Source organism: Schistocerca americana, chromosome 11 (genome assembly GCF_021461395.2).
Source record: "Schistocerca americana isolate TAMUIC-IGC-003095 chromosome 11, iqSchAmer2.1, whole genome shotgun sequence".
Lineage (NCBI taxonomy): Eukaryota > Metazoa > Arthropoda > Insecta > Orthoptera > Acrididae > Schistocerca > Schistocerca americana.
Genome location: NC_060129.1, coordinates 108,831,761 through 108,857,227, shown reverse-complemented (window position 1 = coordinate 108,857,227; position 25,467 = coordinate 108,831,761). Strand labels below are relative to the sequence as shown.

At 43.1% G+C, this 25,467-nt stretch overlaps 1 protein-coding gene across 1 annotated transcript in view; it reads left to right on the top strand.

The window, feature by feature from the left end:
• The window catches only part of LOC124553336 (poly [ADP-ribose] polymerase tankyrase-2-like), a 103,448-nt gene that overhangs the window by 65,397 nt on the left and 12,584 nt on the right, over positions 1-25,467 (top strand). Inside the window, exons 2-3 of the mRNA XM_047127212.1 lie at positions 13,572-14,145; positions 17,997-18,143. Coding sequence (XP_046983168.1) covers positions 13,583-14,145; positions 17,997-18,143 — 710 coding nt within the window. The 5' untranslated portion in view covers positions 13,572-13,582. The remainder of the gene's footprint in view (positions 1-13,571; positions 14,146-17,996; positions 18,144-25,467) is intronic.

The window sequence follows — 25,467 nt, the reverse complement described above, 5'->3', positions numbered from 1 at the left end:
TTGAGTAGTCCCCGCCCGGAGATCCGAATGGGGGACTATTTTACCTCCGGAATATTTTACCCAAGAGGACGCCATCATCATTTAACCATACAGTAAAGCTGCTTGTCCTCGGGAAAAATTACGGCCGTAGTTTCCCCTTGCTTTCAGCCGTTCGCAGTACCAGCACAGCGAGGCCGTTTTGGTTAGTGTTACAAGGAGAGATCAGTCAATCATCCAGACTGTTGCCCCTGCAACTACTGAAAAGGCTGCTGCCCCTCCTCAGGAACCACACGTTTGTCTGGCCTCTCAACAGATACCCCTCCGTTGTGGTTGCACCTACGGTACACCCGTCTGTATCACTGAGGCACGCAAGCCTCCCCACCAACGGCAACGCCCATGAAGATATTCAAACGCATTAACAGCCACCAACGTTTCTCTTAACCACGCTTTAGCTACGTAGTTTCTATTTCAGACATCGTGTGCAGTCACGGCCCCTGCATCGTTGTGCTTCTACTGCCGCGCTGTACCAAAATGGCCGAGGCCGCTTCCTGTTGCGTGGTGAGACGCGCGCGTGGAACACGGGTAAGAAGTGCCGATAAATTGGCTGTTCTTGCTGTTTGTCATAAATTCACAGAGATAATCGGCTTTGAAGTTTTCCGAGGGACTGTCACTTATAGCTACAACGTAACTAAAAGTGAATGTACAGCGGAACGTAATGGCTTGGTTATTTATTGCAATACATGGTTCACTGGTTAAAGTACTGCCTCGGGTAGGTTTGTCTCGTTCAATTTGAATTAACTGCATCTCGTATTTGTAAAATTCATCATTTTTTATGAATAATGCACAACTTCTTATTTTCAAGTGCATATTGCACGCGAAATTTCATTTCAATTATAAATTCTCAACTATCGATATTTTATGAAAGACAGTTAACAAATTAGGAAAACATAACAATTTAATTATTCTGTGCAAAAATGAAAAGCTAAATACTCCTTATTTGCACGGTCTCCGTTGTTCTATGCCACAGATGTGTGTCGTAGAAACATGAATAACACTCATTTTCACAGCATCGCGCGCAGCCTACAAATGCTGCATTTGCTACTGTACCATTACAGTATGAACCCAACAGAACTGACCTGGAGCCGAGTGAAGTTATTTGGCCCCAGAAATGAAAAGACTGTTAAGCTCCCAGACGTACTGGATCTAACGCACGCAGCTCTTTCACCGGATCGGCCCGCGCAGAGCCAGCGTGAAATTGTGCCTACTTTGAGCTGTAATATCTCGGGCAATCGTTTTTGTAAAGAAATAAAATTTGGCCGGCCATCTTGTACAACTTTATGCGTTCTCCTAAGAACCATATTCAGCCGGAAAATTGTAGGTAAATCGGCCAAAAAATTAGGCACCCGAAAAAATTTCAGTTTGGCTTCTTGCATCTCCTGAACTAATGCTATGACGAACGTGAAACTTGGCATGTGGTAACCTAACAACAAAAGGTTCTTAAATACAAAGTTACATTTCCAAAGCACTTTTCAGTACTGAATGAATTAAGCACAGAATTGAAGATTTCGTAAAAACGTCAGAAATGCGGCATTTTCATTCCGATTTTCCTAAAAAAACTGCTCCATAGATCATACCAAGCTGTACAACTGGAAAGAAAGTTGGGCGTGAAAATCAGGCCCGAAAACAATGTAAACTTCGGGTTAGCATGTCTAGTAGTGTGAACGCACGATGAAAATGAAATTTAGAGTGCAATAGATTGACTGCACAAAGATAAGGAATAAAAATTTTTATTTCCCTACTATTTTCCAGTAATCCACAAATTAGTCGAAAATATGTTGATTTTCATGACAAGATGAAAGCAGGGTGTATTACACACTCCTTTTTCAAATACCGTTTTCTATTAATGATTCAAAGCCATTCTCATTCGAACAACAAATTTTAAGCCCCCCATCCTCCCCAGAACAAAGAGTTTAATTTTCAGTATTGACTGACAACAGAGGCAAAGTAGCAAGAAAAATCGCACTGAGAAAACAGTTTTGACTTTGGCGTGTTGTTTCTCGTTGATCGAAGGCGTTTAAATCAGTTATGGAAAACATGTTTTGTACAAGTAGATAGTGTGATATACATTTGTACTGTTCAGGATGAAAGAATGTGCCCATGTTACATGTTAATAATTTAAATGTACCGTATGCAGATTAATGAAGGGTTTTGTTATACTGGCGCAAAGTACTCGGCGTAATTACATTTCCCACAGTACAGATATTGTGCCATCTCAATCACCAAGTCCGTTCATTCGCCAGTAAACTGCTACATATGAAGAAGTCAGGCATCGTTTAAATAATTGTACACTTGTTGCATCTACCGTGCTTTGGCGGACATAAAAATAGGTTTATATTTCTTACATTTTTGCGTTTTTTTAGTGATTAATTCAGAAGTGTGAATAAATTTTCTCAGATTTAGTTCCCAATGATGAGTAATGCTTCTTTGTATGATTAGTCTCAAACCAGGGTGCAACGCGTAATGGAGCGTCGCAACTTTTGCGTCGGTCTCTATTTGTTTCCGGCGCACTTACTGTTTCGTGCAAACCACGCATCTGCGCATTAGCGTACTTTCCTGCGAATGTTCACTCTCAACAGCCGGGAAATGTCTCTGTGTGAATCGCAGAGGATTCTCGTCATCGCAGTACCTTCCCCTACAAGCTTTCCTCCGCTCTGTAGCATATTTTTCTACAATCACCCTTACGAGAGAAAGGTGACACTACGGGTGCCAGTTTTCGCCCTGTTACCACCGGTGGAGAGCATGACCATTTAGAATGCACAAGTCGAGAATGTGAAAAAAATACTTCTTATACCATTTCAGTCTTACGCGCTGATTCCACTGAGCTGAGTTACATGTCACAACGGTCAGCTGCACCCATACTCGAATTGTTCCCTACAATACATTGCGGTTTCTCTATTTTTTCGTCAGTATTTGTCAGTCTTCTCTGTTCCAACCATTCGTGTTGTGTGACTTGTGGTCAACATGTACACGTCTCTCGTATCGCACCACTTGATAGCAAGGACCTTGTCAGTGGACCTAAACTCAGTTTCTCCTCGTTTTAATTTCGTCTCCAGTTTTGGCATGTTACGCCTGTTCTCACGAACAGTGCCACACGCGGCTGTTCCATGATGTGAAGCCAGAGGAGCAGGCCCGGCTGCGGTACCAGCCAGTCATTGACATACAGAATGTGACCCTGTTCCAAATATAAAATACACCCACTGTGATAGTTACACAGTCCGAATGTCTTTGTTCCGAATCTACTTCGCTTGGTTGGAGTAACTTGCTTAGAAGATATTCGTCCTTCGAACAGCAATGGACTTTCGTCTATACAAATCTTGTGATGTGGGCGACATGAATTACGAAATGTCTTACGAACTTTGCCAACACTAGCCCTAATTTTCAATAGACTGTCGCTTCCAGTACTCGCAGAGTTATCACTGAAGTGTAAGATTCTCAGAAGTAGACAAAAACGGTCTCGGGACATAATTTCGCTGAAAACTGGTGTGTTCAAAAGTGTATCTCTGGACCAATAATCAGTTAATTTTAACTTCTTAACTTGCGCCATTAGAAGGCAAACAGCAACAAAACGATACATTTCCTCAAATCCAGTGTCTTTCCATTTTGACAGTCGAGAATTCACAAAAAAATGGTTCAAATGGCTCTGAGCACTATTGGACTTAACATCTGTGGTCATCAGACCCGTAGAACTTAGAACTACTTAAACCTAACTAACCTAAGGACATCACACACATCCATGCCCGAGGCAGGATTCGAACCTGCGACCGTAGCGGTCACGCGGTTCCAGACTGAAGCGCCTAGAACCGCACGGCCACACCGGCTGTAGTATTTTTTCTGGTGTAAACGTAAAAACGAATTTGTTTCGTCTGCAATAAATTGAAAGTTCTTGAGACATAAATATCACAAAAAATGAAAGAATGTTTGGGTCAGTATCTGGTATTTGTGTCCTGAACTCGTCATTGAAGCAATGGTTTAATGGCTGGAAATTGGTTTCTTTCCAGTCAGATGTGTCACGTAAGTGCGCATTTTTCTGAACCGTTTCACTGTCGCTTTCTGATTCCTCGGATTCAGAGGAACTGCTGACTTTAACTCTCGCTCTCCCCTCTGACGTAAATGGCTGAGGACTACAGCTTCGAGATTCTGTTGAAGACCCATCAGTGTTAGCAACGTCAGATAATCCACACTCACTGTCGCTCTTAGTGCGCATATCCAGGATTTCTTTCTGTGCAACCACGGCGACGTGACGTTTCTCACATAGGAAACAAGTAAACTGACGAAATTACAGGAATGTAAGTGGGATTCTGCAGAGAGCGAACACAGCAACGTGCACTCTGGAACTACACAGTCAGACCACTGAACAGCTACGAGAAGAACAGGGCGGAAAGACAGCTGTGCGTGTACGCACGTCCGTAGCGCCCAGGAAGCTGTGACTCGGCGCGCCTCAACTCTGCCTGTGGCGCGGGCCGCGTCAGCACTGCCCGTGGCGCTGCAGGCAGGGGGCGGGGCCGCGCGTGTCCAGGGGAGGTTCGAGGCTGCCGCCGATGCACACCGCCTCCACACTGACCGAAGTTCGTAACGTGGAATGTAAACACTGAACGCAATTAACAACGTTTACCCTCTCATGTGGAAATTAAAATGCGATTTTTAATGGTTTGTTTACTGTTACTCTTCCCCATGTCCTCACAACCTCACAATGTTTCAACATTGTTTCATTGCCCTACCATGACTCACTTTTCATGGGAGCCCTCTCGTCCGGTGAGTGTAACTACAACCCCCCCCCCCCCCCTACACACACACACACACACACACACACACCAAAAGTTTTGCGGTTCCCAGAACTCCTGAAGATAAACGTTGACTGTGGATATTGTATCACAGTCCCTTTGACAGTTCAGAGACGTCACTAAACCCACCCAAAAATGTAAACAGCTATGCATGGCCAGCGTCTGTTAGACAAAGCGGGTCGGACAGCCAATCAGTTCGTCATTCCACCCCCGGAAGGCGATACACGGCTCGTGTTCTATGTGGTTCAACCATGCCTAGACGGTAAACAGCGCGGTTCGGTCGCGTCCGCATTGTCCCTTTGTGCTGGGAAGGGCTCTCAACAAGGGAAGTGTCCAGGCGTCTCGGAGTGAACCAAAGCGACGTTGTTAGGACATGGAGGGAGGGAGGGAGAGAGAGAGAGAGAGAGAGAGAGACAGGAACTGTCTATGACGTGCCTCGCTCAGGCCGCAGTGGATGACCGCTGCCTACGGATTATGCGTCGGAATAACTCTGGCAGCAACGGCACCACGTTGAATAATGCTTTTCGTACAGCCCCAGGACGTCGTGTTACGACTGACTGTGCGCAATAGGCTGTATGATGCGCAACTTCACTCCCAACGTCCATGCCGAGGATCTTGGCAACCACGAGGCCGTGCAGCGTGGAACAGATGGGCCCGACAACATGCCGAATGGACCACTCAGGATTGGCATCACGTTCTCTTCACCGATGAGTGTCGCATATGCCTTCAACCAGACAATTGCCCGAGACATGTTTGGAGACAACCCGGTCAGTCTGAACGCCTTAGGCACACTGTCCAGCGAGTGCAGCAAGGTGGAGGTTCGCTGCTGTTATGGGGTGGCATGATGTGGTGGGCCGACCGACGTATGCCGCTGGTGGTCACGGAAGGCACCGTAACGGCTGTAAGACACCTGAATTCCATCCTCTGACCGATAATGCAACCATATCGGTAGCACATTGGCGAGGCATTCGTCTTGGTGGACGACAATTCGCGCCCCCATCGTGCATCAGGATTACGACATCGCTCGACTAGTGGCGAACACGTTCTCCAGACATGAACCCTACCAAACATGTTTGGGACAGATTGAAAAGCGCTGTTTATGGACGACGTAACCCACCAACCACTCTGCCGGATCTACGCCGAATCGCCATAGAGGAGTGGGACAATCTGGACCAACAGTGCCTTGATGAAGTTGTGGATAGTATGCCACGACGAATACAGGCATGCATCAATGCAAGAGGACGTACTACTGGGTATTAGAGGTATTACAATCTGGACCACCACCTCTGAAGGTCTGGCTGTGTGGTGGTACATCATCCAATGTGTGGCTTTCATGAGCAATAAAAAGGGCGGACATGATGTTCATGTTGCTGTCTATTCCATTTTTCTGTACAGGTTCCAGAACTCGCGGGACTCAGGTGAGGCAAGACAACTTTTGGTGTGTGTGTGTGTGTGTGTGTGTGTGTGTGTGTGTGTGTGTGTGTGTGTGCGCGCGCGCGCGCGCGCGCGCGTGCGCGCACACTTCAAATAACTGACATCGGCAGTTGAAAAAAGATTATTTCGTGAGATTAACGATTCTTCCCTTTGACTTTTATTGAAGTTAGAATTTTGCCTCGTGTAGGATTTTCAGAGGCATTTATTATACAGAGAAACTTACGACCAAAAAGTCTGTTGCAAAAAAGTCAGTAGAATGGGAAAGCAGTCCAAGTAGCAAATTTTTACATTTTATTTATTTGATGATTAATTACGGGCCGAGACCCATTTTCAAATCATAGCATTTACGAACATGTCAAATGTTCGTAGTACATTTTTGAAACGTTCGGAAATCCCATTTCCGATTATGTTGCGACGATTTCAAAATTGGTCTAGGCTCGAAACTGGTCATCGAATGAATAAAAAGTAAAAATTTGCAACTTGGGCTGGTTTTTTATGTACTGATGAATAGTAGTTGTCGCCCTAAGGTACTGCAACACGCTGGAAGTTCGCAAAAGAAAATGTGTTTGTAAGGTGCAGTAGCTGCTGTTAATTTTTTCCAGAGAAAATCTGTTTCTCACATGTATAAGACTCCAGAATGATTGCAGCTTGCCATACTTTAGACATTTGGTGGGTGATTTGATAAATGTAATCGATAACCTCTCGACTTTTCACTAGCTTTTTCCACTCAACTGATTAGTCATTCGACGGCTCTTCACTGATAAGGGATCTGACTTCTAGACACGAACAGGTTTTAAGCAGTCCTTTAAGGACTGCATGGTATTCGGAGGTTGGTGGTTACAGTGGGGAAGCAGAGCCACTTTGCCGGAGGACAGGAGAATCTCGTGTGTGTCTTTTTCAGCAGGAAGGGCGTCCTGGTTTTTAGCCGGGCGACGTGTGTCATATGTTACCTACGATGCGTTAGTGTTGCACAATCGCAGTTCCCCGGCTAAGTGCATAATGAAACTCATCGTATGTGTCAGTATGGGCACTGACTCTGTTGTGAGTAATTCTGCCCATTTATCACTTTACGATGTCTGCATACAGGGAAAAAACCAAATGACGAAAACTGACGTTTGATAGACACACAGCCGTCCATTTATGTGGCCTCACAGTTGCATTTGTGTGCGCTGGTGACGTGATGACGTTCAGAGGGAGCACATGGTCGTAATAAGGACTGAAAACGCCACACACTATGGGATTCTTCCAGTATTTAACGACCGTTAAGTTCTAACTGTTCCTTTCAGCTCTGCAGGAAGTTTCAGTACAGTAATGCAAAGTCTATAGTTACCGCGGATGGATGATGTATTGCTCATAATTACGGACTCGCTACGTATTATCAGAGTTGTTTACGTGAGAGAGCAGCAAGGTCCTTATATTTACTGGAGGAACCAATCAGTTGCAGTCCCTTAAAAGATAAGTGTGATTCTTCCTCCTCCCAAACTGAGTCTCACTTATCTACACCCTTGAAACGACTGTGAAGTGCATGGCACTGGGTAAATGCATCGTATCACTTACTAGGAGTTTCTCATGGTCCATTCACGTTCAGGGGTGTGTGAAGAATCATTATAGTGCCTCTGTGTGTGCAGTGATCAGTGTAAACTTGTCTTCGTGATCTGTGCGAGAGCAATACGAATGGAGTTGTGATGTATTCACAGAGTCAGGATTTGACGTTGGTTCTACAGACTTTCTAAATGTGCTTTTATGGAATATTGTCTCCTCCAGAAATCACCTGCACTCAGTGCAGCCCTTAGCTCCTCGAAAACCATGCAGAATGGCGAAATTCTGGGCTGATTTAACAATTGCGGCATTACAATAAACCTTGAAAACAAAAGTCAGTGAAATCACTCGCCCAGACTCAGTATAGAAACATTCCTATAATGCATATAATGTCTCGTAATCAGCACGAAACACGCCGCGCAGTGTTTGTGTACGAAATAAAATGTTCACATGCGAATATCTCCTAAAATAAATCACTCACAAATCTCAAGCTTTCACAAAATATTCTGTACTGTAGTCGCTCTTTGTCAACGGCAAGAGAAGCAATAAAACGCGCAAATTTCTTTATTTTGGAATAAATTTGATCAGCGTGATTTAACATAGGCGTTTACCAGAAGATGGCTCCCGAACGACTTCATCGGCTCGTAGATCGGAGGCACAAAGCCATACTGATACGCACAGGATATGCTTAATTCCTATTGGCTAATATATTAAACAGCCAATCAGATCATTTCGAGCACTTGTATACTTCAGGTATTTTTATGTCAGCCAATCAGATTACTGGATGTAATTTAGACTGGAAATCACGTAATTCCAAAACTAAATAAAATTTAATGAAGACAAAATTAGATTCCATTCCGCAACATAAATTACTTACAGATTTAATACTCAACGACCCTTCTGGCTGCCTTTTACAAAACCAAAGTAAGTCGGCCATACGCCACAAATTCCACTATTGTACAAGAAACTTTATCACACATACATTTACTTAATTTCCATAAAATTTCAACGTATGTCCTCAGACCCTGCAAAACACTTAAACAACCAAAACACGATGAAATAATAATTTTCCAAAGTACTTTCTATTTAGTCAGAAATCTGTGGTAATGAAACTAAAGAAAATTCCAGACAATTAGATCTTATGGACCTGTACTTCTGGTTGTAGTTTCAATTGATGCTATAGATGAACCAATCACAGTCGTCCCTTAGGTAAAAATTTATATCTCCGAAAGTACTGAAGTTATTCACCTGAAATCAGCTGTGCCAGCGTGAGAACCAAAATTCTGCTCCTCCCAGCTCCGTGGTAAGCTACGCTTTCGATGTGAGATGACAATTCGTAATAATTAGCTACATTGCAAACCCAGAGAGTGGTTGAAAAAGTGTTGATATAGCTGACATGGCCAGTTTCATCTGGTTGTTTCATTAAACTGATAAAACTGACGGAGTGAATAAACAGTTGACCAGCCACTCACGTCTTGCTGCATCAGTGACCTGCCCATCATCCGTGTACTGCTTGCCGTGGAGTGCATCCTTCGTTGGACCAAACAGACGGAAGTCGGAAGGTGCGAGATGCGGGTTGTTCAGCTCTGAGTGATCCACCGGTCACCTTGAATGAGAGCACGTTCCCACATCGCAGGAGTCACAGCCGTCTGCAGCTGACCGACACGTGGAGGTCGGCCAGATATGCACAACCCTGCTGCGACGATGACGCTGCTAGGCCAGGCGTTGATCACCAGTAAGCCCTTCTGACGATGACAGACACCTCGCACTAAGACTCGCGGTGCTTCTGTTCACTGCCAAATCTCCTCAGACATTCTGCAAGCGGATATGAAGATCTCCGATGCTCTGGTTTTCATCCTAAAGAAACTCAGTGACAGCTCTCTGCTTGGGTCGCACCTCCTTTACGGACGCCATTTTGGAGGCTACATACAGTGCTGTCAGCTGTTGGAATTTCATGAAGCTGTAGGGGCTGAAGCGGGAATATTCCACGATGTCTCACAAATTTCGCATTTTTCCAACAGAAATTGGCCGAGAAAAAAGTGTAGCGTTGCAGATCGAACGCCCCCGTAGTTTTATAAGTAGCTCAGTCGGATGATTATGCTTACGTATTTTACTCTGGGTCCTTGATCTTGGTGTGGCTAGGTTCTTCACAATGCCTGTCTTCTTTTCAGCATCTGGTAGCAAGAAATGTGTGTGTTTGAGAATAGCTCCTCTTTAGATTTCTCTCCGAGGTAACTGGAAATTTGTTTAATATCGTTCTCGGCCGAAAACACTAACATCTTATTGCTACCTGAGCTGCACAGTGAAGTCGCTAGCACAGCCAGGACAGACACACAGCCAAACCAGTTACAGAAGTACTGGCTTGCACGTCAACTAGTTCCGAAAATGACGAAGAGATTAAGGAAATGCTTTTTGAGAGAAAAGAAATTGGTGAGATTGTTAAGCGAGATCAAAACTTGATTGTGATGGGGCACTCGAAATAGATAGTCGGAATACGAAGTGGAAGAAAAGTTGGAGGAGAAAAGAACTGAAGTAAGGGAATGAAAGGGGAAGCTGCCTGGCAGAATTTTGCTTAGAGCACAATTTAACCACTAACAGTTGGTTTGAATCATGAAGACAATTGTGTACGTGTTAGGAGTCAGAATGCACCTCAGTATTTGAGACATACTACATAGTCCTAATATTTACTATTACTTTACAAATGAAATTAATGCGCTCGGATCGAACCTTCTTCTCTCATCGTGAGTCTGGAAGTTGCTAATGTCCATTCCAATCAGCTGGAAATTTATTTCCTGAACCAGAGATTACGAGTTGCAATTTTCATTTTAATCAACAACGTGGAAAGAAGTCCCCTCTTAAGAAAAACTAAGAAAGACATTGTTATCTAACAATCTATCCGGAGTACGATATATTATCTTAGAAATATTGGACCATGGTTGGCTATCTATTCAGAAAATACTGTCTGAAAAACTAGTTTCGTCGATTGTTGGACTATTTCTGGACTAGTTGGTTGGTAAAGACCAGATGCCATCAGACATTTGGAATTACAGTGGAAGGCCCCATCACATCGAAAACGCCTCTGAGGGGTGGAAGAAAGTGATAACATTAATATCAAAAGCTCAGTCAAATGTTTTCTCATTAATAAAAAACCTTCGAGAGGGCGTAGAGTGCTTTTGCTGATTAATTTCTAATTCGGATGGAAAAAGAATAAGGAACTCTGCAATTCATACTGATGAGACGACTGTAATGATTCCAAATTGATGGCACCGTGAAATCATTTCTGACTTGTGTGACCCACACACAGAAATTACACTGTAGAAGGAAACATCACCACCATTGGAAATTGTATCAATATTGAAAAGTAGTTTAATGCACGTCGTACTCATTGGAAACCTTGTAAACAACTTTAATGATGGACGAAATGAGACCACTTCCTCACGGTTTTCCTGGGAAAAGACACACAGACAGCTAAATACCTGTTGTAATTTCTGGAACATTCGATAATGGAAGACAGGTACCTTAAAGGTAATGCCTCTTCTAGGGCACCATCACGGCACTCCTATTGAGAGAGACTCCATGAAGAAAAACCTGTGTGGGTGGACAGCAAACAGAAAACCGGTGCAGAAGACACAAATGACAAGCAGCCACATCCACTCATTCGCCCTCTGTCTGCAGACCTGCTGCGGACCACTGCACGGTGTGTGGTCGAACCACTGTCCTCCCGAATGTGAGCCCAGAGTGTCTCACCGCCGCGCCCTGCATATCCAGTCCACTACTTGAGTTTCACACACGTTTCTCTGTCGGTTACTTGGCGCAGACACGCACGAAGATTGTGTCTCCAAAATATGCTGAAGGTGATCGGGACCATGGCTCTCTGTCTACTAATAATTCAGACACGATCCTGCTCAGTATCTTGGCAAATTTGTGATTACCTAGAAAACTCTTTGAGTGAAAGAATCTGCGAAAGCTCAGTGTAAACTACAGTCGCGTTGCGAGTATCACAATAAAGTAGAATACTACACCACTGATCTCGGCATATATTAAAGATTTATAAGACAATGACATCTGTTTCGTAGACGAGGAACATGTCGATGCTCGATGACTGTATGGAAATGTAAACGGCTTTACAGCTTTTACCACTTCGTTCATTGACATGCAGCAGCACTTGGATGTAGGAAAATACCGTAACAATACCTGTAAACAACAGTAAAAAGCCGTTCATTATGCGATTACAACGCCAAGTTTTGAGCCTATAACGTTGAGTGGATACTTGGTATGGGGAGGCGAAAAAAACCAAAAAGCGATATAAAACGGAAGCAAATGTACAACTAACTGACGAGGGATGGGGAAGGAAGACTCGGGTTGGTCGGGTGGCTTCCAGAAGCCTGCAGTGCATGTGTTGGCCTGCGACCCTGCGCTGACCTCTGGCGCTACGCTCTGTGCAGCACTGCCTCGAAGTCTCCATCCACGTCGAGCTGGCGTGACAGAAGCCTTGGGACGAATTCTTAGGCGCTCTCCTGGCACCGTAACGGTCCGGCAGACGTCTTACGCTGGTGGAATGGAGATGCTGATTCGGCACGTTTCGAAAAAAGTGGACGCCGTGCTCGCGAAACCCAATTGTCTGAATTTAGGAAACCAGCTACACTGTAGTGTGTGGAACTATTTCACTGACTCCGTCGTTTGCCCCCTCATACGACCAGGAGAGTCAAGAGTGTTGTTGGAGCTGTGATGGAGCTTACTTTGGTTTAGCCATGACGTATCTATCATCTAATAAGTATCCGAACGTTCTGTGGGGCAAAGATGCTATACAAACATGTCCACGCCAGAAGGAGATGCAAATATATATTTGTGCGAAAGTTCCACAACACATGTTCTGGAAATGGAGCCAACGAGTTTCATTCCTAAACTGCTCAACCTGGAAATACCTGGGTACACCATAGCTTGCAACATTCGGATAAAATGGCGACATGATTTACGATAGTATTATGCAGCATTCTTTACCACGGAGGTGGGCGCTGCATCTTTTTCTGAAGAAACAAGACGCAGATATCAATCTGTTCAAAGGAGAGTTAAACATACCAATGAATTTAGACTTACAGTGGTTCAAAACGGCTCAAATGGCTCTGAGCTGTATGGGACTTAACATCGGAGGTCATCAGTCCAATAGAACCTAGAACTACTTAAACCTAACTAACCTAAGGACATCACACACACCCATGCCCAGGGCAGGATTCGAACCTGTGACCGTAGCAGGCGCGCGGTTCCGGATTTAAGCGCCTAGAACCACTCGGCCACGATGGCCTGTCAAGTTTAATCGTGCCTACCCTGAGACATTCACCAAGGAAACTGATTTCTGCATTACATGTACATTGCTTCTGATGTGTCACTGATCTGTGGAACCTGAGATAAGGAGGAAGAAAATTTTTCTCAGAGGTGCCACGAGCTTAGATTTAAATATAAGTCCTGTAACTTTAGTGCTGAAGGAAGTTTGTTGCTTTGCCATTTTTTTGCTATGACATATATAAACCATCTTTTGACTGAGAACAATAACATTTTTAGAAGGTGAAAGCAGTCTATCATAGTACCACGCTGGTAGTTACAAACCTTAGGTGATCACGAAGCAGTACGGACCATTGTCATTTGAAGGAAACTGGTGACGTTGCATTTGATTTAGGGTGGACAACACTTTAACAGCTGTTGTTTCATACAGGTATGCATGCGCCTCGTACAAGTGTTGAGGGTGCAGTGTGAGGGCTGCTCAGTGGCACTGTGTTTCAGGACCACCCACCATGTCGGCAGTTACGGAGGTTCAGAACACCACAACCGAGGCCCTGGCCGCCCTGCTAGACGGGGGTGAAGGCGCCCTGGTGACGCTGGTGGCGGGCGAGACGAGGGTGGCGGCTCACAGGGCCGTGTTGGCAGCCGCGAGCCCCGTGTTTGCAGCGATGTTCGCGCACGACATGCTGGAGGCCAGCTGCGGCCAGGTGAGCATCGACGACGTGGAGGGCCCGGTGCTGAGGCTCCTGGTGGCCTACACGTATACCCTGCAGGCCCCCCAGCTGCCCGACACGGCCGCCCAGCTGCTCTCGGCGGCCGACAAGTACGGCTTGTCGGGCCTGAAGGTTGCCTGCGAGCGGCAGCTGATCTCGCAGTTGGCCGTCGAGACCGCAGCGGCGACGGCCGTCAGGGCAGTGAGGCACTCATGCCCGGACGCCACCAGGGCTGCCGTCGCCTTCATAAAGCACCACCCGCAGGTGATGGCCACGTGGGGCTGGGCATACGCTGTGCTCGACTACCCACAAGAAGTCAGCAAAGTCACCCGTCTGCTCGGTGAGCCACCAGCAGAAGCCAGGTAAGCACGATTCCATTTTTGGCAGTGCTAGTGTGAATTTGACGTCGTCCTTGCTTTGTTCGTCGTGGGTTGCTTTGTTGCCTACGTTGCATAGCACCGTAACGTCATCTACTTACTGATAGTCGGTCACGATGCTAAGTCTCTCGCTGTTTACACTTCTACTGCTTCTTATCAATTTTGCCTTTCTCTTATTTACTCTCATTCCATATTCTGTGCTCATTACACTGTTCATTCCATTCAACAAACCATGTAATTGTTCTTCACTGTCACTGAGGGAATCAGTCATCAGCAAATCGTATATCGTTTCACCCTGAATTTTAATTCCACTCTTCAGTCTTTCCATTATTTCCGTCATCGCTTCTTCGGTATATAGATTGAACAGTAGAGGCGAAAGATTACATCCCAATCTGACACCTTTTTTAACCCGAATACTTCGCTCTTCGTCTTCCACTCTTATTTTACCTTTTTGCCTCTTGTACTTGCAAATTACTCGACTTCTCCTGTGGCTTACCCGTATTTTTCTCAGAATTTCAAACATCTTGCAACATTTGATATTGCCGAACGCTTTCGCCAGGACCACAAATCCTATGAATGTTACGGAACGTCAATTTTCTTTTCCGTTCTCCTGTGTATTATCCTTCTTAGCAACTGGGATGCTAGAGCTGTTAAGCTGATTGTGCGATAATTCTCACACTTCTCTGCTCTTGCAGTCTCCCAAATCGTGATGATTATATTTCTCTCTCTGTCAGATTGTATATTGCCAGACTCATACATTCTACACACCAGTGAGAATAGACCTTTTGCCACCTCCTCCAATGATTCTAGAACTTGTGATTAAATGTTGTCTATACCTTATGCCTTCTTTGATCTTAAATTTTCCAAAGCGCTTTTAAAATCTGATTCTAATCACCAATATTTTCCATACCGACTCCTGCTTGTTCTTCTGTCACGCCATCAGACAAGTTGTTCCAATCAGAGAGGCCTTCAGTGTACTCCTTCCAACTATCCGATCTCGCCTCTGTATTCAACACTGGAATTCCCATTGTGCTCTTAATGTTACCACGCTTGCTTTTAATTCTGTGGAAGATTGCTTTGACTTTTCTATATGCTGCGTCAGTTGTCCCAAGAATCATTTCTTCTTTGATTTTTTCACATTTTTCGTGCAGCCAATTCACGTTAGCTTCTCTGCACTTCCTATTCATTTCATCCTTAAGTGACATATTTCTCAATTACTGAATTTTCCTGAATATTTTTGAATTTCTTTCTTTGATTGATCAACTAAAGGTTTTCCTGTATTTTCCATGGTTTCTTCACAGTTAGCTTCTTTGTACCTACGTTTTTCTTTCCAACTATTGAGCTGTTAATTATCGCAGTATCTGTAGCCTCAGAGAACATAAATCTCATCTCTTCTTTCCTTAGTACTACTGTATTCCACTTCTTTGTACACCGATTGCTCCTGACCAGTCTCGTAAAATTCAGCCTACTCTTCATCACTGCTAAATTGTTATGAGTCTATATCTACTCCTGGGTTTGCTGTACTGTCCAGTATCTGATTTCAAAATCTGACTTTAAACCTCCCATGTTTCAGTCCTTTCCCAAGTATACCCCCTTGTCTTGAATAGACTATACCAGCTACTACTAGGATAAATTTACTATAGAACTTAACTAGCCTTACTTCTCTCCTATTCCTATTGTCAAGTACATATTCTCGTGTAACCCTTTCTTCTACTCCTTCCCCTACAGTTGTGTTTCAATCCCTCCATGACTATTACATATGTACCAAATTACGTGTTCAATATCCTCATACTTTCTCTCTCTTCACCTTCAACTTGCGACGTCATCATGTATACCTGAACTATGGATGTTGTTGGTTTGCTTTCGATTCTCACGAGAACATCTATACTCATCCGTTCACAGTATCTCACTTTCTGCCCTGCCTTTCTATTGATACTGAATCCTACTCATGTTATCTGCTGCTGTTGCTACTACCCTATTCTCATGTGGCCAGAAATCCTTCCTTTTCCCTTTCCTTTTCCCTTTCCCCTTTCCCTTTCCCCTTTCCCCTTTCCCTTTCCCCTTTCCCTTTTCCCTTTTCTTTCCGCGTCACTGACACACACTACAGCTAGATACGTCCTCAGCATTTCCCTTTTCTTATTTTCTAGCTTCCCAACCACATACAAATTCCTTACTTTCCACATGACGACTCGTAGAACGTTATCCTTTCGTTGATAACTCAACTTTTTTCTCATGGTCACCTCCCCCTTGGGCCTCCTCGCCTGGAGGTTTGAATGGGGGACTAGTCTTGCCAATGGAGAGTCTGTACAGCACAGACTTATTGAATCACATGCCTCATTGACGGACGTTATGTATCTTTAAGCAGTGGTTTACATTGCCTTCTGTATCCTCACGTTGTTGATCATTGCCAATTCTTCCTCATTTAGGGGCAGTTTCAGACCTCAAGGGAGAGAGTGTGCCCTGAACCTCTGTCGGCCCTCCGCCCTCTTTGGAAAGGCTGTTGGCTGAAAGAGGGTGACACCTTATGCTGGAAGTCTTCAGACACCAATGCTGATGATTCTTATTCAAAATTTAAGTGATTGTGAGGTTCAAACCCGGGACTGAGGACTTTCCTGATTACTAAAAAAGACGCTACCCCTAGGTGACTGGCACCAAAGAGCAGGGTATGACTCCCTGAGATATCCACTAAAGCAGGAGCTATGAGCGCTGGGGCTACTCATGCACACTGGGGGCAAACAAGAAGAGAATACTCCAGCCAGCACAGTAACATTGTCACACTCAATGCTGTGCCTTACAATCACATTTCCTTCTTGTCTCTGTTCAGCTATCGCCCTGAATGTTTTCCGTGCATTCCCTTTCACTAAACAGACAGGCACAATGTCAGTATTGATGTGACGTTTTCATCCAGCTATCGTTTGTTGCCTCTGTCTCTCGGATACATATGCTCCATACAAGTCTATTTTGTTTCCTTTTCAATTAAAAAAAAATCCATATTCAATAGACTACAGGTTACTTCACAAGTTGTAAACATTGTCCATCATATAAAAATTGCATACACTGCGTAATCCATTTTTTTCTTTTAATGGTGGCCTCTACTGCAAACTGCTCAACACGAAAATTGTTGTTTAAGAAACACATCACCACTGCTCTCTTTTCAATGAATCGAATTGTAGAGACATTACACACATATGTACAGTTCTATTTGCTTTACTCAAATGCAGATTTTGAATATACTCCTGATAACTTTTATAGCATAGCTCTTGTAATTCTTGTCCATCTTCGTCATTCCCTCAGGCTTCACATAAAACAGCGCCTGCATATCCATGACCATATAGTTTCAACAGTAAGTTGATATTCCAACTTATCAGTTTGTTTCTCTATCGCTGGATCTCTCTCTCTCTCTCTCTCTCTCTCTCTCTCTCTCTCTCTCTCTCTCTCTCTCTCTCTCTCTCCAGTGATATAATTCAGCATCCAGATATCAGTTTTCAAATTACCTCACAACCAAAAGTAGCACCCAGTTGACTTTCACTGCTTCTAAATTCTGTCTGAAAGTTGTTCTGTCAGGGCAGCAAAATTGTTGGCCCTTATGTTTAGAATTTGGTTTGTGCTTCATTTTGAACAATTTTTTGTTTTGCATGTTAAGCTACGCTAATGGGGAATATAGCAGAAGTAGTGCAGAAAAAGATCAGTTAATTGGTGGCACAGTCACGTTAAGTGACAGGCTGGTGTTGTTGGCACTGAGTGTACTGTTGCCCCGGTGGACAGTCCCTCTGCTGTACCGCCTGCAGTGAGCCCCTGTGTGAACACGCCCACCCACACAGTGTTTCTCTGTGCAGCTCGCCAACCGCCACAGGGGGCGGGCCCACCCCCAACTCTGACCGTCAACCCCACAGCAGCCACAGCCGGACTCCTGCTGCAGCTGCGCCTCCCACGTCTGCCCGACACACCCCTCCACCTGATGACGCAGCCGTCTCTCGCTTCCGGTGAGTTGTGTTGCCACACGTGCCCAAGTCTTACCCTCACAGTACTGCTTATTTTGGCATTAACCAGCCGATATAGTAAATAAAATAAAATACAGATTCCTTCAGTTTTTGGATAGAGGTTACAGTTGCCATTAAACATTACTCCTTTCTCAATTTTTTGGCTGTGATATTTTGAAGATTGAGCACATATGCAGAAGTTTTCTCGTTCTCTGTATTTGCAGTGAGAATTACGTTCAGTTCAGAGTCACTCAACTGTAGTTACGTAGGAAGTGTCCCATACAAATCATACCCATTTCCAAAGATTCTTTATATATTGATGTGTTGAATCTAGATTTTGTTTTGAGTGATGACTGTGTGTTTTACAAATTGATTCTGAATTAAATGGGTATGGAAACGGGATTTTTCACGCAATTCCACTCAACAGAACCTATGTGAATGGTTGTAGATATGTTGTTGAAGACACTCCGGAAGAAATGGCAAAAGAAAGGTAAACAGAAATAGAAGTAATAATGACAAAAAGTTAATATTTAGTACAGTAATGAGGATACAGCTTGTTTTGGGTATGTCTTAAAATGTAATTCGAATATTCCTTAAATGGTTCCCTGGTCAGTTACGTCTGTAGTGACTACTGTAAATCTGTGCCGCACTGTAACAGGAGCCCAGATTTGCTGCTTATTGCAGGCAGTCTCCTTGAGCAGTAGGCTGCATGAGCGCACCTCCACTTCTGACTCAGTGTCTCATCGACACTTGCACTAGAGTTTATCCTGGGGGACTTGTGGGAAGAGTAGCAAGAGGAAAATCGGATCCGTGGATTTGTTATCTTACTTCAGATGATGTACGGGAGAACCTCTTGTGATGGTGTCTGCAAACCATGGGTAAAAACATCATCCACAATGGTAATTCCATCTACGCCAGCAAACACACTCAGCTGGTCTAATGGTTGAGGCATCTGCTCTCGAGAAGTGAGAAATGCAGTGGGTGTGGCTGAATGGAGATGCGTACAGCACTGTATGGCTCGTCACTCGTAAACAAACTCCTGCAACTGATGGATGATGGAGGTCACCAGGTGTGATGAGTAGTGGTTTTGATTCACCGAGGAGAAGTTTTGTATAATTCCATGGTATAGTTAACTTTTATTTTTAGAAAAGAGCAACCGACGTGGGCAAAGATAGTTGGTCCTACTGAAAATATACTGCCATCTCAAAGTGAACTGACATGTTTGCAAGATAACTCAATAGCTGGTGGATTTCAAAATAAAGTACGGACCAATTTATGCTTCAGTAACACACACACACACACACACACACACACACACACACACACACAGGACCAACAGCAGTGAGACTCGACTTTTCAAATTAACCAGAGCAGAATGCAATAAGCTATTGTATAATACAGAAATTTCTCCCCTATACAAAGGGAAACGTGGGAGCCAAACAAGTAATTTAATGTGGATAATGTGGCAGGAGTCTTTTGAATGGACTTGACTAATTCCCTTTTAATAGTTTCCACAATGAAACATTGTCTCAAAATGTGGTAGAAAGCCCAAAGAGATTCTGGTCGTATGTAAAGTACACCAGTGACAAAAAAGTCAACACCGTCACTGCGCGATAGCAATGGAAATGTTCCCGATGGTGGTGCCACTGCAGCGGAGTTACTAAATACAGTTTTCCGTAATTCCTTCACGAAAAAAGGCAAAGTAACTATTCAAGAATTCAGCTGTTAGCATCAGTGACATAAAAGTATATATTTTAGGTGTTGTGAAACAACTCAAATCACTTAAGAAAGGCAAGTCTTCTGGTCCAGATGGTATACGAATCAGGTTCCTTTCAGCGTATGCAGACACAATAGTGCCTTTCTTAGCAATCATATACAACCGTTCACTTGGCGAAAGGTCTGTTCCTAAAGACTGGAAAGTAGCACAGGTCACGCCATTACTCAAGAAAGGAAATAGGAGTAACCTATTGAATTCCAGACGCATATTACTGACCTCAGTTTGCAGTAGGATTTTGGAGAATATACTGTACTCGAACATTATGACTCACCTTGAAGAAAATGACTTATTGATACATAACCAACACGGATTCAGAAAATAACGTTCTTGTGCAACACAGCTAGCTATTTATTCCCATGAAGTAATGAGTGCTGTCGACAAGGGATCTAAGATCGATTCCATATTCCTTGATTTCCAGAAGGGTTTTGATACAATTCCTAACAAGACTATTACATGGTGTATACGGCCCGGAAGATCTGGGAAAGACCCAGGAATTTTTTCATCCACAAGAAAATCGGGAAAAACGGGAATTTTCTAGAATCCCGGGAGTTTTTCATTGATTTAGTTTTCAGTTAATTTTTTGTCATTTTGACTGGTAATAACCGATACGCTAACAAAGGACATTACTGTATCCTGCTACTCCAGAATAATACTGCAGCAACAAAATATGAACGAGGGAATGAAATTTAAAATGCAAAGGAAATGGTTCATATATAAACAAAAAAACACAGTGCTCATACAAGTGTCTGCCAACAGCAAAATGTGTGAAAGGCTGTAGGAAGACAATGCAGTGCTTCGTCACAACAAATTACCTCCGATGAGTGTTAAGTCACAACTGTTTACATCAGATTCATTTAAGCAGTTACGAGCGGAATCACGCGCATGTGCAGTTGAGTTGCGTCTGAGTAGTAACTTCTTTCACTTCTGGAAAGAGGAATGTCGCTGTTGGTTCGGCACGCAGCAAACCGGAGTATCTGAACCAGGCGGCAATTTCGGTGGCGGGGGGGGGGGGGGGGCAAATTCGTATTGTTGAGGAAAAATAACCTTATTTGACAAAGCACCTAGCATCTAGAGCACATTGGTCTATCGATTATTCAAGAGAGTTTGAAGCTCATCCCTGTTGCTATTTGAACATTTTGGATCACATTCTAAGTTGATTTCTGAATGAATCATAAGTTGATTTTTGAATGCGTGCATAGTGTATGTGATGTACCTGCCAGGGGAATCCTCGTCGCATCTGGAAATAAACTTTCCTGCAGACAAAAGGGGACGGGGCTACACGAGCTGAGCGGAATAAAGCTGCACGGGTGAATGTAGTGTGTGTGTGTGTGACTGACTGGTATGCAGATGATGAGCGTATAGCTACGTCCGTAGATTCAGACTACAAGAGTGGAAATGAACGACTAACAGGAATAACAGATACGAAATATTAACGTATTATCTTGTCGCTGTATCAAAGAAAATGAAAGTTTGGACAGAAAATTTTTGACCAGGTCGCTACACTAGAGAGGGCAAGTTGCACATTTCCTGGTTAGCAGCCGCTTAAGTTCCATTCTGGGAGTAGCGCGGAAAACGCGTTGTACGAACACGTAATAACACCTAACCGGAGAATAATCGCTGGATAATTACTAAACCGGTGATTCTGGCAGAGTTAGTAGAGTTAACTGGAGAATGAGCTTTGACAATGATAGGAATATTTACAGAATTAGGGATGAGAAGATTTTGTTAGAATGAGGAAGGAGAAGAAACGGGGCGGTTCCAAATTTATACAAAAATTTCGTACTACTACTTTTCTACTTTTCGATCTCATGCTTTAGAAACTGGAGCTTATGAATGAAACATGAAACTATTTCCTAACATAAAGCCTTTTGCTTGTAGTAGGCCAAACAGGCATTTCATATTATTACTTGGCAGAGTTATATTCTGCTGTATTATAAAAATGACCATTGTTACCAAAACGATCTCGCTTGTTTGGTGTGTGTTACAGTTGCTGCAATATTAGAAAGGCCTATTTTCTTTCATCCTGCAAACAGTGGCTATAGACGTAATGAGATCGAGAAACCACACCAGTCTTTGGTACTATTTGTATTAAAAGCTTTTTTAGTATTAGACAACGACATTTCGATTTTTCTTGTAGCAAAACAGTTGACGAATTTTGATGAGGTAACAGATTCTTTCACAGAAAGGAAAGCACGGCATGTAAAGCTAGAGCAAGATTAGTGAGAAAAGAATGCAAGGATTGAAGAAATATGTACTGCCTTGCTTGTCTCTTGTCTTACCTGGTTTTGTGTATCCTGTATTTCATTTTATGTCACACAGAACGGAAAGTTATTAGCTATTAGGCAATAAAGAATCGACATTTTCTGAAGAAATCTTCCTCTACCGGTTACAAATAATTCCATCCAGTATTAATTGCGAGATTATTTTGTTTAAAAAACAAAGGACATTTTAATTTCCGCTGTCCTGAATGTAGTTCGATGGCATCTGTTACAAAATACACATTTGAGTCACACAGTGGAAAGTGCAGTGGCGTGCAGTGCAGTAAGAGAACGCTGTGTTAAGAGGCGTGGCACTGCACTTTGGCACACTTAAGACCAAATACCGCGTCCTAAATTTCCTCGAAGTTATATGTTTTATGCATAGGACTCTTCAGGAAGAAGTGCGCTACAAAATGAACATTTTTTGAAAAGTTTTTTTTTACGCCCTATCTCAAGCGCTTGAGGGAGGGGTGGAGGGGGGGGTGGCGCCACCATCTAACCATCTAGTATTGCCCTGGTAAGAAATATCATAGATCCAGGGTTGATGTGCAGATCAGGTTGACTTGTAGTGGGGAGGGGGGGGGGGGGTGATCTGTGTTCACATTTAGTGACTTTGCACGTTTCCTCTTCGTTCACTGCTGTCATGTCAAATGAAAGGGAGTGGTGTCTGTGGCTGGGAGATATCAAGTGAATTAAAATACATTCACACAATTATGGAAGATTAAAATATGTCATTAGTTCCAGATTTTAATACAATTTCCACCTTTCTGACAGTCAAGCATTAATTATCTTGCAGAACAATGAAGTTAATTTTGTCGCTTTGCTGAAGTAATTCAGCTTTTATTGATCTTTTCCGCTGAGGCAGCCAGTTTGTTTGAAATGAAGTGTTCAATTCCACATTATTGGCTAGTTTCAACTATTTGTTGCATTTCAAGGACACGGGAATTTTTTCATCTGGGAGAAAACCAGGAAAAACCCGGTAATTTTTTAGAATTCTGGGAATTTTTCATTGTTTTAGTTTTCAGTTAAATTTTTGTAATTTTGGCTAGCAAGAACCATTACTCTAACAAATGATATTACTGTATCCCGCAACTGCAGAATAATACTGCAACAATGAAACTTAACGAGAGAAAAAAACCAAAATAACTTGAAATGCAAAGGAAATGCACCATATACCATGACAACACAGAGTCCTCATGCAAGCGTCTGCCAACAGCAAAATGTGTCAAAGGCTTTAGGAAGACTGTGCAATACTTCATAACAACAAATTCCTTCTGATGACCGTGAAGTCACAACTGTTAACATTACATTCGTGTTAGCAGTTAAGAGCGAGCTCATGCGCATGCGCAATTGAGTCGCGTTTGAGAAGCAGATTCTCCCGCTTCTGGCTACAGGAATGTGGCTCTCCACTGTGCAAGCAGTCGCAGCAAACAGCTAGATGGTACCGGGAAAAGGGGGCGCCAAATTCATGTTCTCAAGGGAAAAAAAACTTGTTTCACAAAGTGCCTAACATCCAGAACACGTTGATCTATCGATCATTTATATGATTTTGAAACTCATCCTTGTTGGTTTCTGAACACATTTTAAGTTCATTTCTGAATGAATCGTAAGTTGATTTTTGAATGTGTGAGTCGTGTACGTGATGTCTCTGTCAGGAGAATCCTAATCGCATCTAGAAAATAAACTTTCCGCAGACAAAAGGGGATGGGGCCGTACGAGCTGAGCGGAGTAAAGCCGAACGGATAAATGCCAGTAACTGTCTGATTGGGTTTTCGAATGGTCAGCTTTGTTATAATTCGTAGCGAAATCCATAGATTCAGTCTACCAGAATGGAAATAAACAACTGCAGGAATAACAAGTGGGTAAGATTACTTATTATCTTCTCGTTGTATCCAAGAAAATGAAATTTTGACAGAAACTTTCTGGCCAGATTGCTACACTAGTAAGGACCAGTTGTACAGTCGCCGGCTATCAGCCGCTTAAGTTCTGATTCGGAAGTAACGCAGAAAACGTTTTGTACGAATTTGTAACAACGCCTAATGGCAGAACAATCGCGGGGTAACTAAACCAGTGATTCTGGCAGGGTTACTGAAGTTGATCGGCGAACAAATTTTGACAGTGACAGGAATATCCACAGAATTGGTTATGACAAGATTGTTAGAACAAGGAAGCAGAATAAACGAGGACATCACACAAATTATGGAAGGACGAGACTATTCCAAATTTATATAAGAATTTCGTAATACTACTTTCCGATCTCGTGCTTAAGAAACTGGTGCGTATGAATGAAATGTGAAACTATTTCCTAACATAAAGCTTTTTGCTTGTTGTAGGCCTAATAGGCATTTGATATTGGTACTTAGTGAATTATATTCTATCGTGTTTTAAAAATGACCATTTGTGTCAAAACAGTCTCGCTAAATTGGTACAATATTAGAAAGGCCTGTTTTGTTTTATTTAGCATCCAGCGACAAAATAGATGTAATAAGATCCAGAAACCACACCAGTCTTGGGTATTATTTGTATTAACAGCTTTTTCAGTATTAGGTAACGAAATTTCGATTTTTAATGCAGCAAAAAGTTTGACCAACTTTGGTGAGGTAATAGATTCCTGTGCAGAAAGCAAAAGCACGCCATTTAAAGCTGTAGCAAGATTAGAGAGAAAAAATGCCAGGAGATAAGTATTGAAATGTGTACTTTCTTGCTTGTCTCTTGTCTATATTGGTTTTATGTATCCTGTATTCTACTTTGTCACACAAAACAAGAAGTTATTAGCTATTAGGCAATAAAGAGTCCAAATTTTCTGAAGAATTCTTGTTCTCCCGGTTACAAATAATGTCATCCGCTATTAATGGTGAGTTTTTTAAAAAATAAAGAGGGCAGGCTATCAAACTGGCTGACTGGGAGCAGGAGAGGCAGCACAGGACATTTCTATTTCCACAGTCCTGAATATAGTTTAATGTCATCGCTTACAAAATATACACGTTTCAATTCCACAGAGCGAAATACAGTGACATGCGATAGGAGAACGCTGTACGAAGAGGCGTGGCACTGCACTTCGGCACACTTAAGGCCAAATAACATGTCTTATATTTTCTCGAACACGTATGTTTTTGTTTCAAATTTTTCAGAATGATGTGCTTTACAAGATGCGCATAGGGTACTTTTGAAAATTCGATTTTTTTTAGTATTGACCCGGTTCGCAAATATCGTAGATGCGAGGCTGATGCGCAGAGAAGTCTGAACTACAGTGGGCAGTCTCCACGTGACCCGTGTTGATGTTCAGTGGTTT